Here is a 19001-nt window from a genome sequence, read left to right as displayed (position 1 = left end):
ACGCCAAGATCTGGTTTCTTTCTTTCTCCTCTGAGTCTTCTGTATTCTCAGTTTCATCATAAGGCTCACCTCTTGGTTGCAGAATGGCAACACCCTTTACTCAGTTGCTCTGACCGGAAGCTGAGGGCCATTCTTGACTCTCCTTCACATCCCATGTTCAATCTCAGCCCTGTCTTCAAAGTATACCTCAGGTCCAACCAGGGAAAAATGCACGAAAGATGCTCACCAGTCTTTGCTGAAATTAGAGAAAAAGAAGGCAAGGGAAGAATTAAAGATGAATCTTCTAAAGAAGGGGGAAAGAGGCTTGCCTGCTTAGAATTGGGAATACTGGATTTTCTAAAGAGTTCATTGGGAGCACGTGCATAGATGCTGAAAGGCAGAATCAAGGTGCTGTCTGAAGAATGACATTCTTTATAATATGTGATACAGTGCATTTATTTGATTTGTTTTCATACGACTTGTAATGTGTATCCCAGGAGAAGACTGTTTTCATTGTTACAAATCTGAAACCAATAATTTTCTTTTAACATGTAGATATAATATAAGCTCACTTTTTCATTACTTTCCCTACAAAGCTGAAGGCAGTTGACTTGCCTTAGAGATTTTCCTTTCATTGTATTCTGCTGTGACGTTGCCTTTCATTAATCCCTTCTAGCTAAGCAAAATTTAATTAGAACCATCTCACGTGATGGCAACCATTTATGTATTTAAAAAAAGAATTCAAGGAAGCTCAGCTACCAGTCTTCTCTTCTAAGCAAAGTCTAACTATTATATTTAGTAGATTCTTTCCAGAATTCAGAATTTGTTACATAATGGCTTTTTCTTCATTAATTTTGGATAATAGGGAATTTCTATTCCTGTGTTCCGTTTTACATGACTGTGACCTGAATTTGAAATGACATGGACTTGAGGGTGAAAGGAAAGGAAATTATTTTTTAAAGGAGAAATGGAAAATGACCCTTAGCAGCACATACATATATACACACACACACACACACACACACACACACACACATATATTTCCCCCTCAATGAATATAGCAATCCATGTTAGGTGTAAATAGGGATGAACCCATTTTGCATATAGATTAAGTGACCAAATGTCTCAGTAGTTTGGCAGGAAAGCCAAGCCTGCAGCCTGAGGGGCCTCACTTCCACCATCATTATTGACAATTATGTGCTCAAGCGAGCAGGGAGAGGATGCAAGGAACATGTCTTCAGTCCTCAAAGATTATGTGAGTCCTTTGCTCTGAAGTTGGAATTTTCCCTTTGTCTCCACTTTATGCCAACACTGATTTTATTTAGAATTTTATAGAATGGAAGCAAAATCTTTCTTTCATCCTTTCTTTTCTTTCTTTTCCTTCCTTCCTTCCTTTCCCTTTCCTTTTACTTCCTTTCTTTTCTTTCATTCTTTCTTTCGTTGAGACAGGGTCTCACACTGTCACCCAGGCTGGAGTACAGTGGCGTGATCTCAGCTCACTGCAACCTCCACCTCCTGGGTTCAAGTCATCCTCCCACCTCAGCCACCCAAGTAGCTGGGATTACAGGCATGCAACACCACACCTAGCTAATTTTTGTAATTTTAGTAGAGACAGGCTTTTGCCATGTTGGCCAGGCTGGTCTTGAACTCTTGACCTCAAGTGATCTGCCTGTCTTGGTCTCCCAAAGTGCTAGGATTACAGGCATGAACAACCACACCTGGCCCAAATCCTTTTTTTTTGATGTCATAATGAACTCAACTATGAACACAAGTAATCATAAAAAGTCTATATAAGCAAGGCTCTTACTGCCTCTTCCTATTCCTCTTATTTATAATTTCATAAATATTGCTTTAGGTTGATAAGTTAAAAATTTTTATTGTAGGTTATGTATAAGATTTTACCACTTTAACCATTTTAAATGTACAAGTCAGTGGCATTAAGTACATTCCCAGTGTTAGACAACCATCACTACCATCCATTTCCAGAACCCTCCCCTGCTTTTTTTTTTTTTTTGAGATGGTGTTTTGCTCTTGTTACCCACGCTGGAGTACAATGGTGGGATCACAGCTCACTGCAACCTCTGCCTCCTGGGTTCAAGTGATTTTTCTGCCTCAGCCTCCCAAGTAGTTGGGATTACAGGCGCCCACCACCACGCCTGGCTAATTTTTTGCGTTTTTAGTTGAGATGGGGGTTTCACCATGTTGGCCAGGCTGGTCTTGAACTCCTGACCTCAGGTGATCCACCTGCCTTGGCCTCCCAAAGAGCTGGGATTACAGGCATGAGCTACCGCACCTGGCCCCCCAGAACTCATTTTTATCATTTCAAACAAACTCTGTACCTATTAATCACTAACTCCCTATTCTCCCCGTTGCCCACAACTGATCACTTCTATTCTACTTTGTGTTTCTATAAATTTGCCTGTCCTAGGTACCTCATATGAGTGGAACCATACAATATTTGCCCTTTTGTATCTGGCTTATTTCACGTAGCATAACACTCTCAAGGTTCATTGATGATGTAGCATGGGTCAGAGTTTCATTTTTTAAGGTTGAGTCATATTTCATTGTATGTATATACCACATTTTGTTTATATATCATTGACGGATATTTGGGTTGTTTCTTATTGTCTATCATGAATAATGCTGCAGTGAACACTGGTGTGCAGATATCTGTTTAGGTCCTTGCTTTTGATTCTTTTGGGTCTATGTCCAGGAGTGGAATTGCTGGGTCATATGGTAATTCTATGTTTAATTTTGGAGAGAACCAACACTGATTTCCCAGCGACTGCACCATTTTACATTCCCACCAGCAATGGACAAAGGCTCCAATTTCTCTGCATCCTTGCCGACACTTGTCATTTTACCCATTCTTTTCTTTTTTTTGAGATGGAGTCTTGCTCTGTCACCCAGGCTGGAGTGCATTGGCGCGATCTCGGCTCACTACAACCTCTGCCTCCTGGGTTCAAGCGATTCTCCTCCCTCAACCTCCCACGTAGCTGGGATTACAGGCGAGCACCACCACGCCTGGCTAATTTTTGTATTTTTAATAGAGACAGGGTTTCACCATATTGACCAGGTTGGTCTCAAACTCCTGACCTCTAGTGATCTGCCGATCTCGGCCTCCCAAAGTGCTGGGATGACAGGTGTGACCCACCATGCCCGGCCCCATTCTTTTCCTTTTTAGATAATAGCCATTCTAAAGGGTATGAAGTGGTGATGAATTACTTTTAATTGGAATTTTCCCTCAGCTTGGAACCATGGCTGACGTGTGTGTGATTCATGTTGGTTGCATGCTTGAGGAGGAATTTGCCTTGATTGACTAGGAGCACTGTGCTGCATCTGATTCCTCTATCTGTGGCATCAGTTTGCCATATTCTTTTCATTTTTCTGTAAATCTCTCTTCACGAATGGAGTATGGAAAAAGCCTCTGGACTTACCATTTGCTCAAGATCACTCTAGGAAACGTTGTCCAGCGTTGCGAGCCCCAGCTCATCCATCCATAGGGTGATGACTTTTGACACCGAAACAAGGTACTCTGAGGTCCCTGTGTGTGTCTCATGGGCCAAGACTCATTGTTGCTAAATTATTCAAATTCATGGGGAGAGCAGCATCAGAGGGAGTGCTATTCCCCTTACAAGAGTGTTTGCCTTCAGCACACCCTTTGCTGCTTTTTATTCTCTTTAAGCTCGTGAGCACAATTGAGAACCACTCAATTGAGAACCAATTGAGAAACTGGAGTCTGTGTCCATTGCTGGTGGGAATGTAAAATGGTGCAGTCGCTGGGAAATCAGTTTGTTGGTTCTCCCGAAAATTAAACATTGATTTACCATATGACCAAGCAATTCCACTCCTAGACATAGCCCCAAAAGAATCAAAAGCAAGAACCCAAACAGATATCTGCACACCAGTGTTCACTGTGGCATTATTCATGAATCACAATTCAGAATCAACATGGCAGTGTCAAAGTACACCTCAACTTTTCCCAAAATTTTTATAAATTCTTTTTTGTTGTTGTTTTTTTGTGACGGAGACTTGCTCCGTCACCCAGGCTGGACTGGAGTGCAGTGGCGTGATCTCAGCTCACTGTAACCCCTGCCTCCCGGATTCAAGCGATTCTCCTGCCTCAGCCTCCCAAGTAGCTGGGACTACAGGCACAAGCAACCAAGCCTTGCTAACTTTTGTATTTTTAGTAGAGACGGGGTTTTTCCATATTGGCCAGGGTGGTCTTGAACTCCTAACCTCAAGTGATCTGCCCACCTCACCTCCCAAAGTGCAGGGATTACAGGCGTGACCCACTGCTTCTGGCCATATGAATTCTTGAGCCAAATACAGGTGACTGTTACTTGTTCTGTTTCTGAAATATACTTTTGACAAGTGGTGAAAACTCTGCTTAATTTCCATCTAGTTTACTTCTATAAGCAAGATTAGCAAGGAATATGGATCAGTAGATTGGGTGTTCTCAGTTTTAAAGCCAGGTAATGTCAAGATTTGTTACTTGGCCAAGTCTGTGGTCTTTATTAGTTTTTTGTCCCACCATGTCATTTGCTCAGTGTGATTTGTGCATTTCCTGTGTCATCCATCACTGCTGGGGAGCATACACGTATTACGTAGAGGATTAAAGGAAAGTGATTTTGTGCTTAGAAATAATTGAACGAAGATTTACTTGGACTGGAAGCTGCAGGATAGCTGCCTGTTTTAAAACCTCTCATTGAGTTATATAACCAGAGGTGACCCAAAGTCTTTAAAGATGAGTTTCCGTCTCTGAGTGAGTTTTTGTTGGATAGCCTGTGCTTGCTGGAGCAAAGACCTGTTTAAGGGCCAAGAGCGGCCCCCACGCCAGTCATCGGGTGGAATCTTCCATGACATGTCTCCACTTCCTCCCAGCTGAGTGGCTGCTGTCTTTAAGTTCCTTCTGCCAAGGTCAGGCAGATGTTTGTTGAAGGTTTGCTATGTAACAGGTACCACCTTATTACCTCTTTACTCCAATTTCCTTTGCTTCATATACTGTGGTTAGATGAATTCCTTTAGAGTCCCAAATAAAAAAAAAAAAAAGACAAAAAGCAATAGCTTCTGATTTTTAGCCAGGGGAAAGCCTGTGTTGTCCATCTCCAGGTAAACCCAGTGCATCCTTTTGTTTTACTGAGCCAGTCTTTTCCTCTTTCAGCAACACTAGCAAGACTTCTCAAATGTCCTCCTTAGATTATCTTACAAAATATGCATTATCCAATTTCGTTTGGAACTTGAACCCAAAGATCAAGGCCAGCCATCTGTGATTTTTGAAACCTCTGGCTGTTGCTCAGTTTTCTGGGGCAGCCTTTCCCAGGCACATGCTGCGTCCAGCCGGCGTCAGCCAACCTCCAAGCTCCTCTTTCCTGCTCCCCTCAGGGTAAGTGGGGGTGTTGGAGAGGAGAGGGGGGCATCTGGGTTTTTACTCCTTAGTTACCAGGATTGGGCACATTCTCTTTCTTCTTCCTTTGGAGATCATCCATTCTGAATTTTGAGTCTTCAAATAGGCTTGGAGGGTTCTTTATCCTTCAGATAACGTGTCTGTGATTGGCTGTCTGGAAACACATGGCGCTTCTGTCTGCCTCTCACAGGGTGAATCCAGTCCTTCAAATGGGAAGCTTTCCTGTAAGGTAGGTGGGGAGGGGGTAGTTAAGGAAGGCTGGGAGGAAATTAATTTGGGATAGGTAAGGCTTGTTGCTGCTCTTGCAAATTATAGTGGCTAATGAGGGCCTGGGTCATCTTATGATAAAATTTGACATAAGAGATTTTTTTTGAGGTGTACAATAGAAATACTTCCTGCTGTAGATACATAATTGCATTGACATGTAAATCGTAGACAGAAAGAACAGATACAAAAAGCAAACTCTTCTTCCATGAGATTTGATAAGTGTGAGTTTTCTTAACAGTGTTCATCTGAATGTGGAGATGTTTTTTTTAAAAAGAGATGAAAGGCCCAAATGTTTGAACGATTAAGTAGGGAATAAGAATACTTATTTTCCACCCAAAACACTGCATCTGTAATAAACCATGATGAGGAAGTAATGCCCCTGTAACCTTTTTCCTTTGGTAATTTATCTTTCTAATTCCAGTGGATGAAAGATGACTTTGTGCCTGGGGAGAGCAAGCAGGTCAGATTAATTTGTGCCATCACAGCACAGCTTTATTATCCATCCATCGAGAGTTTTGCAATCAAGATGCTTTTAGCAGAAACACAGTGGAAAGGCCACTTCTCTCAGGGCTTGTAGGAGCTAAGCACTGCCCTTTGAGTGTCTCCGTGCTGCCTGGGCAGCCAAGAGGGCTGTTTTCTTCACTTCACACTCACCTCCTCCTGCCCCTGACTGTGCAGGGCAGACAGGTGTGGCCAGCGTGCTCCGCAGCCAGCAGGATCCCTCACCCAGGGTACCTCCCCCTATAAAGGGATGCTTGCTTTAAGACATCTCCACTTGTCACCTTTCTGTGGATGGTTCCTGTTTGGATATCTGACTCTTTGTCTGCTCAATATCAGGCATGCATTTTCTTTTTTAAAAAGTGTATTTTTACAGTGACATGGTATCATGAGTACCTTTAAAATGTGTATTTTTACAATCACATTATATTATGATTACCTTAAAAGAAAACTCTTTAAAAAGAATTATCTATGATTCTGGTTCCCTAATATAACATATCTTCATCCTCTGGGTTTTATATTTGTGTATATGTATATGTCTGTGTAGGTATATTTTTGTGTGTGTGTGTGTGTCTATTTTGTCATGTACCCATTTTCCTGTTACCCATGTAAAAAATCTTGGCATCAGCTCTATACCCTTTCTGCTCTGGAAATCCTGCCAGTGGATATGACATGAGGAAAGGAGAGGGGGCCGTGGTGTCCAGCAACTCTTAGCATGAATCTGGTTCCATCACACGGTGACTCACCTTGGGAAAGACTATCCTCTGTTTGTTGGTTCATTCATCTATCCATCTGTCTGTCCTCCCTGCCTCCCTTCCTGTCTCCTGTTCACGAGCATTCACTGTACTGTTGTACAGCATGCTAGATGTGGGGGATCTGGGCAGCATTTTCCCATCCATAAAATATAGATATTGCAGCATATTAAGGAGTATTGTTATGAGGATTCAACTTGCTAATGCATGTGAAGAGACCTAGCACAACAACAGCAACAGCCTGGCACGTGATAGGATGCCAGTTAATGGTGCTGTGTGATCAGTCAGCAAGTCTCATCGTTCTTATGTAATTTCCCTGGCCTCTGTTACTTCCATTTCTTAGCAGCCTGCATGATGATGGGCAATTACTTTCATACCTAGACTGTGCAAGAGGCTTTTAACGGGGCATTATAGGCCTCAATCTATTCTGTTAAATTCTTCCTATTACCACCGTTTGCACTTCTAAAGCATTGTTTTTGTGTGTGTTACTCTTGGTGCAGAACCTTTCAGTGACTTCCGAGGCTTTTCTGAATTTCTTACTGGCCACTCGCGGCCCTCCCAGTACTCTGGGCTCCTCTCGAGATTTCAGCTCTGAGCCATCTTGCCACCCTCTTCCACCTACGGAAATGACTCACCCATTTGGTCTTCTGTGTCTACTGCCATATGTGCAGGGAACTGCATTGTCACTGGTGAGAGGAGAAAACAGCATATGAGCCACACATTTGGGAAGCTCTAACCTTCCTTGTGCAGCGTCTTAGTTCATTTTTGCTGCTGTAACAGAATACCTGAGACTAGGTGATTTGTAAAGAACAGAAATTTGTGTCCTCACAGTTCTAGAGGCTGGGAAGTCCGAGATCAAGGTGCCAGCATTGAGCAAGAGCCCGTTTACTGCACGCTCCCAGGGGGACGAAGACCTTATCTTCACGTGGCAGAAGGGCATAGAGACAGAAGGGGGCTCTACTCACCCTTTTGTAATGACGTTGATTCTACCACTGAGGGCAAAGCCCTTATGGCCGAGTTACTCTCCAAGGGTCCCATCTCCCAAAACTGCCACTATGGCAACCAAATTTCAACACGGGTTTCAGAGCTGACTTGCAATCAAACCATAGCATGCAGTAAAGACTTATGACTAACCTAGTATTTCTGAGGGTATGCTGTTTTTTAACATGTTGTTATTATTCAACAAATGATAAGAGTAGTAGATGATACCTTTTTGGAGCTAGACTTCAAGCTTTCAAGGAGAGACTAACTAGGTCATGTATTTTTTGCACCCTCTATATTATTACCATCAATACAAACCTTTTAGGGGGCCATGTGCAGTGGCTCACGCCTATAATCCCAGCACTTTGGGATGCCAAGGCGGGCAGATTGCTTGAGCTTAGGAGTTCGAGACCAGCCTGGGCAACATGGTGAAACCCTGTCTCTACAAAAATGTAAAAATTAGCAGGGTGTGGTGGCGCTCACCTGTATTCCCAGCTACTTGTGGGTCTGAGGCAGGAGGATTTCTTGAACCCAGGAGACTGAGGCTGCAGTGAGCCAAGATCACCCCACTGCATTCCAGCCTGGGTGACAAAGTGAGACCCTGTCTGGAGAAAAAAAACAAACCTCTTAGGGGATTACATTCTATAACAATTATTTTGTTGATTCATCTTCAGGACTATTTATCAAAACCATGTTAAGCTCTGAAAATATTTACTGGGTAGTAGATTTTGCTGAATTTGCAGGAACTCTCCCAACTGGTGACAGCATCTGTAGCAAAAAGACAGATACACGAAGGTGTTAAGGTGTTTCCTAAGATTGTTTTGTTTTGTTTCATTTCAAAGGTGTGTTTTCTGTAGATTGCATTTGTGTCTGAATGAGTTTATTAAGTTCCGAATTCTGCTGAGGAAGTCCTGCAACCCACATTTGGGGATACTCACATTATTTATAATCAGTTATTCTCTTTATATTTTATTTCACCCACAGAATATAATGTTTATATACATTTATGTGTGTGTTAGTGTGTTGCTATAGGATGGTGCAAAGTATTTTATTTTATTTTATTTTATTTTATTTTATTTTATTTTATTTTATTTTATTTTATTTTATTTTTTTGGGACGGAGTTTCACTCTTGTTGCCCAGTCTGGAGTGCAGTAGCATGGATCTTGGCTCACTGCAGCCTACGCCTCCCAGGTTCAAGCAATTATCCTGCCTCAACCTCCCAAGTAGCTGGGATTACAGGCGCCCATCACCATGTCCAGCTCATTTTTTTTTTGTTTTTGTATTTTTAGTAGAAATGGGGTTTTACTGTGTTGGCCAGGTTGCTCTGGAACTCCTGACCTCAAGTGATCCACCTGCCTTGGCCTCCCAAAGTGCTGGAATTACAGGCGTGAACCACCGCACCTGGCTAGGATGGCGCAAACTATTTTAAATTTTGATTACCGGTTTCTACTTTGGGAAACTGTCTTACAATCTCTGATTCTCCTCTCCTTCAACTTCAGAGAGTAAGAGGCACTGTTTGTGGCCCTGTCAGTGCTGGCATTTTGGGACTCTGTTATCTATGAGTCTAATCAATACCAAATGTTGCTGATTCTAGAATGAAATGCCTTCTGATTGCTGTTTATCAGATTCCGTCTGTAGTGAAATTAAATTGACTTCTAACAGCAAGTATCTCTGTTTGGAAAATAAAGCTCGTATGTTAAATCATGTCTATTCTAATTTTAGTTTTCTTTTCTCTCCACCAGTTTGCTGTTTTGTGGTCCACAAGAGGTGCCATGAATTTGTTACTTTTTCTTGTCCGGGTGCAGATAAGGGACCCGACACTGATGTAAGTAGTCTGGAAATCATGAGTTGATATCAATGTGGATTTCTGAACTTTAATTTTTTTAACGCCTGTACAACTGTTTGTTTTGGCACTTACTATTAATGGGAAGACTCAATTCCCATAGAACGTTGGCTTCTACTAATGAGCAGATTTATAGCTCATTCGAGCTCTGGACTACATCTTAGAGAAATTCTTGGAGGAGAATTTCTTGTTAGCATGTACTGTTCCACTCTGAGCAGCTGCATTGACTAAATCCACCAAATTTATCGTAATAGCTTTCATAAACACAATGCAGTTGTTGACAGATTTTATAGTGAACATTTATCACCCTTCAGTTTCTTTCCTTTCCTTTTCCTTTTCCTTTTCCCTGTCCCTGTCCCTGTCCCTGTCCTTTCCTTGGAGTCTCACACTGTTGCCCAGGCTGGAGTGCAGTGACACGATCTCAGCTCACTGCAACCTCTGCCTTCCAAGTTCAAGTGATTTTCCTGCCTCAGCCTCCTGAGTAGCTGGGACTATAAGGCGTGCACCACCACGCACAGCTAATTTTTGTATTTTTAGTAGACATGGGGTTTCATCATGTTGGCAGGCTGTTCTTGAATCCTGACCTCAAGTGATCTGCCCATCTTGGCCTCCCAAAGTGCTACAGGTGTGAGCCACTGGGCCTGGCCACCCTTCAGTTTACTTCTAAGCTGAAATAAACCAATAGGAGCATCATTGCTTTGGGCCAATGTAACAAACTACTCCTGGTTTACTCCCGGGGATTCTTGCTGCCTTTTAAGTGTATATTATCAATGCTGCGGCTGATTGAAATAATTTAGCATCTGTTTCACTGAACAGTGATCTCTGAAGTTGCCCATGTGTGAACACATAATTTCCTCTCTTTGTGGACAATTCTGATGGTCTCTGTTGCATCTCTTGTGTACTTAAAAATGGATCCACAGACCAGGCACGGTGGCTCACGCCGGTAATCCCAGCACTTTGGAAGGCTGAGGTGGGCGGATCACCTGAGGTTGGGAATTCGAGACCAGCCTGACCAACATGGAGAAACCCCATCTCTACTAAAAATACAAAATTCGCCGGGCATAGTGGCGCATCCTGTAATCCCAGCTCCTCAGGAGGCTGAGGCAGGAGAATTGCTTGAACCCGCGAGGCAGAGGTTGTGGTGAGCCAAGATAATTGTGCCATTGCAATCTAACCTGGGCAACAAGAGCAAAACTCCGTCTCAAAAAAAAGAAAAAAGAAAAAAAGGATCCACAAAGGAGTCATGGAAAATACCAATGTCTAAAATATGTTGGATGGAGAGAAACTTCAGCCGTTATATGAAAAGTAATGTTTTAACTGAATTAAAAAAATTGTCAGGCAGGCTTAGAAGACTGGACATTTCTGTTCTGAATTGCTTTTGCTTGATCAGTTCAGTCACTCAAGTTGTGTGCTTGAAGCGATTCCCATCTTTAATGCCTGTTCCCATCAGGAAACTTTGATTTGAAAGCGGCTTTCTCAGTGCAGGCAAGACTCAATTCTTCCCTCTGCGAAAGATGACATTTTTGCAGCATGCTCTGAGGGATTCCAATTTACGTTATTGTAACACAAATAAGAGGAAAATTGCTGTTTGGTGTTCAGTGCACAGGAACATGCACAATGGGGTTAGGGTGCTCGTGGAGGCAAGATAGAGTGCCTGTTGTGGGTTCTGAGCCACCACGGGTTCCACAAAGGCTCCCAGGACATGGGAGCCAGAGGAAGCTCAGGGGTCATCTTGTTTTATAACTTCATGGACAAGGAGGTCCAAGTCCATGAATGTTGAGTGACTTGGCTGCATACAAACAAAACTAGTTAGTGTCATGCCCCCGCCCTGCCCCCCGGCCCCCGCCACTTTCCATCCTTCTCTTCTGGAACATTGTGCCACTTTCCATCCTTCTCTTCTGGAACATTGTGGAATATTGTCTTCCTTTCGGGCATTTTAGAGGTAGAAATAGCTGGAACATAAAGTACTAACTTTTCCAAAATGCCAAGTCCTATTGACCTTGTTTGGAGTTGTCTAAAACCTCATGTCACAGCCTTCACTTCCTTGCTCATCATTCCCATCTTCATCTTGCTGTTTTTTTTTTCTTTCCTCTCTTCTCTCTCCTCCCATTTCTGCCCCATCAAGAATGGGGAGGGAGGACAGGCAGTCAAGAACGGGGAGGGAGGACGGGCAGGCTTCAGGATGTGAGTAGTTTGTCCCTCTTCTCTTCCCTTTTTTCCCCCCTCCTACTTTTTCATTCTTTCGCTTAAATATTCTTTATTGAGAACCCATAATGGGCCAAAGTCTGTGCTGGGTCCTGGGGTATAACACTAAGCACGGAGATGTGCTCCTTACCCTCCTGGACGTTCTGCACGGGGAAGGCAGACATTAACATATCACTCATTAAAATAGGATACAGGTACACTGAGCAGGTTTCTCTAAGGGACCTATTGCATTTAAACTGAGCTTGATGCATGGGTAGGAGATAGGCAGACGAAAGGAAGGGGGTGTGTGTGTGCACACGTGCATGCTGAGCTGTATGGGGCCCTGGAAAAGGATGTTTGAGACAAAGGGAAGAGCAAGTGAGAACGCCAAGATGTGGGAAGTTTAATCAATAACAGAAAGCTGGGAGTTGGGTGTCTGGCAAGGATTTTGGGCACACTCTTAGGAGCACTGGGGGCTCAGGAAAGGTTTTAACCTAAAAATGATGTGGTCCGATTTGCATCTTAAAAAGGTTACTCTGGTTGCCTTCTAAGAAATGGATTGGGCAGGAAGTGCGCTTGGTGTACTGGTGGAGATGGGGAAATAGCAAAGGCTGGAGAATACTGTGTAGAGGTACCTCTCCTCTGGGCGATGTCATAGGGGCTTGGTGTAGACGGACGCACTGGGGATAGACAGAGTCAACTCATTCAAGATATGTTTAGGAGCCAGATCTGCAGTTCTTGGTCATTGTTGGATCGGGGAGATGGAGATGTTGAAAATGACTCCCTGGTTTCTGGCATGAACATGTGAATGGATGGAGGTACATGAAAGCCATGGGGACTCTGGAGGGAGAGCATGTATTTGGGAGAGTGAGATGGGGCAGAACAGGGGTTTCACTTTGGTCATAGTCTGTTCCTGTTGCCAACACAAAATACTGTAGACTGGGTAATTTGTAATTAATAGGAAATGTTTTTTCACAGTTCTGGAGGCTGGGAAGTCCAAGATCAAGGTGCCAGCAGATTCTGACTGCCAGTGTCAGACATCTCACACTGAATATGTCTCCTAATGGTCCATATCCCCGAAAATTCGTATGCTGAAACTTAACTGCACTGTGATTGTATGAAGAGGTGGGTCCTTTAGGAGGTGATTCAGCCATGAGGTGGGGCCTTCCTGAATGGGACCAGCTCCCTTGTAAGAGAGGTACAAGGGAGCTGTTACTGCCATTTCCCCTTTTAACCCTTCTGTTATGTAAGTACACAGCAAAAAGGCATCATCCAGGAAGCAGAGCCCAGCTCGCGCCAGATACAGAATCTGCTGGCACCATGATCTTGGAAGAGAAAGGAGAAAATCTGATTTTTGGTCTTTGGCGCGAGAGACCTATGACTAGGGCTTTCTGCAGCCAAGGCCTGAGAAGTGTTGACTGGCTGTGTGCAGGATGATTTTACTTACTCTGCAAATCTGCAAGCAAATCTTATGAAGGTACAGGATGATCAAACTGTCCTGTACCAGGGAGATAGTTGGAAAATCATGAAGGCATTGGGAGGTAGAACTGAGCTGAGATGCTAGAATGTTCTTATTTTATCCTTTTCTGAATACCATTTTTCTGCAAATCCCAGGAGTATTGAGCCAGAAGGGGTGTTAAGGATTTATCTGGGTTGACCTTATTTTATCGATGAGGAGACAGCTAAGGCAAAAATGATCTGAGGTACTGTCATATGTTATCTCTTGAGTATCCAGTGGGCTTGTGGCTGATTCTTTCAAGGCAATTGGTCATGAAGAGAAACGAGGCGTTGGTGGCTTGACTGGGTTGTGCAGCCAGTGGAGCACATTGACAGCTATTCCTTGGTGCATTTATTGAAAATTCTGGTCAAGTGTTTAGAAAACTAGCAGGCTTATTTTACCATCTTGAGAATTATCTTATTCTCCAGTCCTTTTCAGTGTCTTAGAAATCGATCCAATAAAAAATGCCTGCCAGCAGGCTCAAGGAGAAAGACCAGTGAAAATAATGGGAGGTTTCAGAATTTAAGAGAAAAAAAAAAAACTGCCCGAAGCATTCTTCCCCTGAAAAATTTGAAAATTTTAAATTGGGATTTTTTTTTTCATACCATGGAGAATGGTTAAGATGTCCTGTTCATATGCTGCTTAATAGTACCTTAACTGAGCTTGGCAGACTCTTAACACATTCACAGACGGGGAAAAAGAAGGTACAATCCTTGTGAAATGCTCAAATGTTGTACCTGCTCTGCCATCTTCAAGATGAAAGGATGGGAAAAAGTACTGAGACATAAAATAGCAGTACCCAGATTACAGTAGCCAGATGGGAAGACATTACAAAGTTCTTTTGAACAGAGATGTTCTTCAAGACTCAAGGAGCAGTGGTAGTTGAGAGTATGCATTAGTGCAGGGAATCCTGGCAGAGAAAAGGCCCCTGGGTTCAGCAGAAGGCCCCTCCCTGGAGATCCTCAGGCCAATTTCTCAAGGGTCCTCTGCCCCTTCTGGATGAGATGGCATTCTGTACCAGCAAATCTAGAGCAAAAAGCCGAGCAATTCCTAGACTTTAAGTCTGTCCCCATACACACTGAGTAGAGAAGAAATGAAAGCAGAAGACTTAAAGGAACCTAACGTTATTGGTGAGCTCATTCCCTGGCGCTGCCTGACTTTGCAGCCAGGGCTCAGGCTTGGACGCTGCAGTATGTGGCTCGTGGAATGAGCCATTCTCTTCTTACCTGGTGTTGGTTGGGGAGGCACTTTGAGTTGGTGCAGGATTTATGTTTCCAGGTGTGTGGCCCCAGAATGCAGCTTGGGGCTCTGCCCAGTACCCCATTCCCGCATCCGAGGTTTCATCAGACAACGTAAAATAAGATAAAAGTGCTCTGTGTTTAGAAATGGCTTTCCCCCCTTCTCCACCAAATTAAGACACAGACTCGGACAAGGGCAGGTAGAAGGAGAGTAGGACTTGCTTTCTGGGGCAGTGGGAGTAGTGAGCGTGGCTCTGCTCTGCTGGAGGGCAGCAAGGACCCATGCTTATTTGGCTGCCATTGATCACCTGCCTCCATGGGCTTCTCTTCCCTGCTCTGGCCATGATGGGGCGGGGCGGATTCAGGAAGGGCTAGTGGTGTGGGGTCTGCAGGGCTGGCTCTTTCCAGACTTCTTCCTCTACTTCTTAAAACCTTTGCTCACCAGCATCTTCTTGGTCAGTGCAGAGCTCCTCCCTGTTCTTAGAAGAGTTACCATTCACTTTCAATTATGTCTGTTCATGAAGCCCACCCTGCTACGAAGAGGAAGAACGAGGTCTGGGGGCTTCCCCTTAGGCATCTGTGCATGGATGTGTGGATATGTATTTGTGTGTGTGTGTTTATTAGCACATTCAGCCGTTTTTAAAATTCTTTTTTTTTTCTTGAGACGGAGTCTCGCTCTTTTTCCCAGGCTGGAGTGTAGTGGCGCTATCTCAGCTCACTGCAGCTTCCACCTTCCAAATTCAAGCGATTCTCTTGTCTCGGTCTCCTGAGTAGCTGGGACTACAGGCATGCGCCACCACATCTGGCTAATTTTGTATTTTTAGTAGAGACGGGGTTTCGCCATTTTGTTCAGGCTGGTCTCGAACTCTTGACCTTAGGTGATCCACTCACCTAGGCCTTCCAAAGTGCTGGGATTACAGGCATGAGCCACTGCGCCTGGCCCTTTTTAAAATTCTTTGTTTTCTCTGTGTGTCTTAAGTGAGAATCACTTTGAGAGAATCATACTAAGCTCAGTCCTGTTCTTAGGGCCACAATGACAACTCCCCCTGCCCCCCAGCTTCCTTTTTTTTTTTTTTTTTTTTTTGAGACAGTCTCGCTGTGTCACCCAGGCTGGAGTGCAGTGGCCGGATCTCAGCTCACTGCAAGCTCCGCCTCCTGGGTTTACACCATTCTCCTGCCTCAGCCTCCCAAGTAGCTGCGACTACAGGCGCCTGCCACCTCGCCCGGCTAGTTTTTTGTATTTTTTAGTAGAGACGGGGTTTCACCATGTTAGCCAGGATGGCCTCGATCTCCTGACCTCGTGATCCGCCTGTCTCGGCCTCCCAAAGTGCTGGGATTACAGGCTTGAGCCACCGTGCCGGGCCTGGTTCATGCCTTTCTCCTGCCTCAGCCTCCCGAGCAGCAGGGACTACAAGCACATGCCACTACGCCTGGCTAATTTTTTTTATTTTTATTTTTAGTAGAGACAGGGTTTCACCGTGTTAGCCAGGATGGTCTCGATCTCCGGACCTCGTGATCCGCCCACCTTGGCCTCCCAAAGTGCTGGGATTACAGGCGTGAGCCACCACGCCCGGCGTGCCCCTCAGCTTTTTAGTCAAAAGTTGTAGGAAGAGAAGCTGTTCTTATGTGTCATCCATAAAATAACACACATGCTAAGCAACTGTTTACACATAATCTTTAGTGTTTACTCTGTGCCTTGGCTGTGTGGACATTTGAGAAAGTAAGGGGTGGTAGGGGGAGGGAGTGGGAGAGGGATTCGTTAAAAGGCTTCAAGCGTCTGGAGGTAGTAAGCTTTCCTCGCATTTTTGTTGAGTCATTATGTTTTTATTTGCCCCGTGCATTTTTACCAGTGACCCTGGCTTCTCTGGGGAGAAACTGTTCACACAGTATTTTGCATGTTATATGTTTGAACCATCCCGTTGAACAGAATTCAGGTGACTTCCCAGGTTATTGCTGTACCTCACCTGGCAGACAGCCAGCATGTATACCGGTGACGTCACAGGTTCACTGAAGTGTGCCAGAATGTTTGGAAGGAGACCAAATGAATAAATTAATTAACTTGTTAAAAGATAGGGAGGCTTGCTTCAGACCTGGGTACACCTTCAAGTCAGTGAAGATCGTAAAACTGATCTATTTGAAGAAGCTGAGAGCACTGACTATAAACACTGAATGCTAAAAACAGAACCTATCACACAAATTGCTACAAACCAAAAGTGATATCCCCTGTGAGACTGGACTCCATGGAGGACTATATGTCTAGAAAGCAAAATTGCTTCCTTTTCTTTCTTTACTACAACCTTGAGAATTCTCTCTTTCTCCAGTCCTTTTCAGTGTCTTAGAAAACCAATCAAATAGTAAGGGCCGCTGAAATATTGAAAATTCAACATTTCAAAGATTCAGTTATAATAAAATTTAAAGCGTTTAAAATAAACCTAGAAAAAAATTTTATAGTGAATCTTCTATTTTTTTGAAGTGCACTTTTAAACATCTAATTTAGAAAAAGATGATTTTGTGAGCAAAGCCAGTTCCGCCCCCAAAACATTTTTATGTTCCTGAACTGACACACTAAGTTAGATTTGTATGAGGTACAGGAGCTAAAAAGGTGCATTTAAAATTCCTCAGAGTATATAGTGCAGAGTGTCCTGGAGTGGGAATTGGGAGTTCTGCTGGGCCGTATTACTGAAGCCCTTTCTAGACCTTTGTTTTCTTACGTATAAATATGGAGGTTGAATTTAGTGATCTTTAAAGTTGCCTTCAGACCCAGGTTTCATTATAGTCCCTCTGTTATTAAACATGGATTGACAGCCCTGTACTATGAAGGTTACAAAGGTAAAGATAGTTCCTGCCCTCCCAATGCAGCGATTATCCTTCAATTGCAAGGATAAACCAATCAGGCAAAGAGTTATAAGATTGCACAGAGTAGGCCAGGAACGGTGGCTCACACCTATAATCCCAGCACTTTGGGAGGCCGAGGCAGGTGGATCACCTGAGGTCAGGAGCTCAAGAGCAGCCAGGCTGACCAACATGGTGAAACCCCATCTCTACTAAAAATACAAAATTAGCCGGGCGTGGTGGCACACACCTGTAATCCCAGCTACTTGGGAGACTGAGGCAGGAGAATTACCTGAACCAGGGAGGCAGAGGTTGCAGTTAGCCAAGATTGCACCATTGCACTCCAGCCTGGGCAACAAGAGTGAAACTCTGTCTCAAAAAAGAAAAAAAAAAAAAAAAAAAAAAAAAAAAGATTGCACAGGGTAGGTGCCGTAAGTGGGGAAGAAATAGAAATAAAATGCTTCTGAGTTTAGCAGCCAGAAAGCCAGCCTGCATCTAATGGGAGAATGCAGGAAGAGCGTCATGAAGATGGTGACATTTCAAGATGTATTTCAATTCTTTTCATCATTTTCCTTTAAAAATAAGTCGATCAGTGTTTTCCTATTGCTCATGTTGGCCCATGGGAGTTACATCTCTTGCCTAATGCTGTCATCCAGCAGTGCCTACACTCAGGTGACATATTTGCCAGTGGACCTGTCATAATAGTGCAAGAAGGGAAGCCTGTAATGTTCTGCATGTCCTATCGGGACCCCCCTCCCATGAGCCTCTGAGGAAGCCCGAGTCCGTTTCTGAAAGCACCCTCGGCACTTGCCCGCAGGTACCCTTCCTCGCTTGCTGTGATGCCACAGGAAACCTTAAAAAGAAGTTATTTCGGGGAAACAAACCCAACAAAAAAACTCCAGTGCTAATTCTGCTCTTCAGTGGGTGGATTATTTTATGTACCAGATTCACAGTAACAGAAGTATTTCCTACAAGGGAAGGGACTCCTGCTGCACTTGGACCAAATTAATTTAGCCAGGAGTTAAAAATAGCCCCCGAGACTTGTATCCTCATCCGTGGTTCTGATGAGCAAAAGGAGACAGTGGGGGAGGGGGTGGCATGACCATTCTCTTGACTCACCAAGTTCTGGCCACAGGGAAGAGAGAGGGGTGGGGATTTGCCCCGTGGTCTGCACCTGATTAGTGGGGAAGAAATGCATGATGTAATTACAAAGTAAATGCTCCCATTTTCAACCAATCTTTGGAAGGCATGTTTTCAAGGGAGTCACCCTGGGGGCTTTTCAGCTTAGTCCCTAGATTGTAGTTCCTACCTCCCATCTTTGGAACTCCACTTTCGAATGGCCTAGGTGGCCAGTAGTACATCCTTTTCAAAATCTTCACCCTTGCCGAGTTGTCAGCCTCTGAAAGGGTGGTGAGATTGTTTTGGGGGGGCAGACAAAAGGCCAGTGGAACCTAGTCAGAATAAGGGAGCCCTTTGAGGTGGGTAGAATTGTTTTTGGTCAAAAAAAGGAGGTGAGATGAT

At 43.9% G+C, this 19001-nt stretch overlaps 1 protein-coding gene across 2 annotated transcripts in view; it reads left to right on the top strand.

The window, feature by feature from the left end:
* Window positions 1–19001, top strand: part of PRKCA (protein kinase C alpha) — a 516290-nt gene that overhangs the window by 190956 nt on the left and 306333 nt on the right. For both annotated transcript variants that reach the window (XM_050762434.1, XM_050762435.1), the window contains exon 3: window positions 9628–9710. In XM_050762434.1, the coding sequence (XP_050618391.1) occupies window positions 9628–9710 (83 nt within the window). The remainder of the gene's footprint in view (window positions 1–9627; window positions 9711–19001) is intronic.

This window comes from Macaca thibetana, chromosome 16, assembly GCF_024542745.1.
Source record: "Macaca thibetana thibetana isolate TM-01 chromosome 16, ASM2454274v1, whole genome shotgun sequence".
NCBI lineage: Eukaryota > Metazoa > Chordata > Mammalia > Primates > Cercopithecidae > Macaca > Macaca thibetana.
This window is presented reverse-complemented; position numbering and strand designations above follow the sequence as displayed.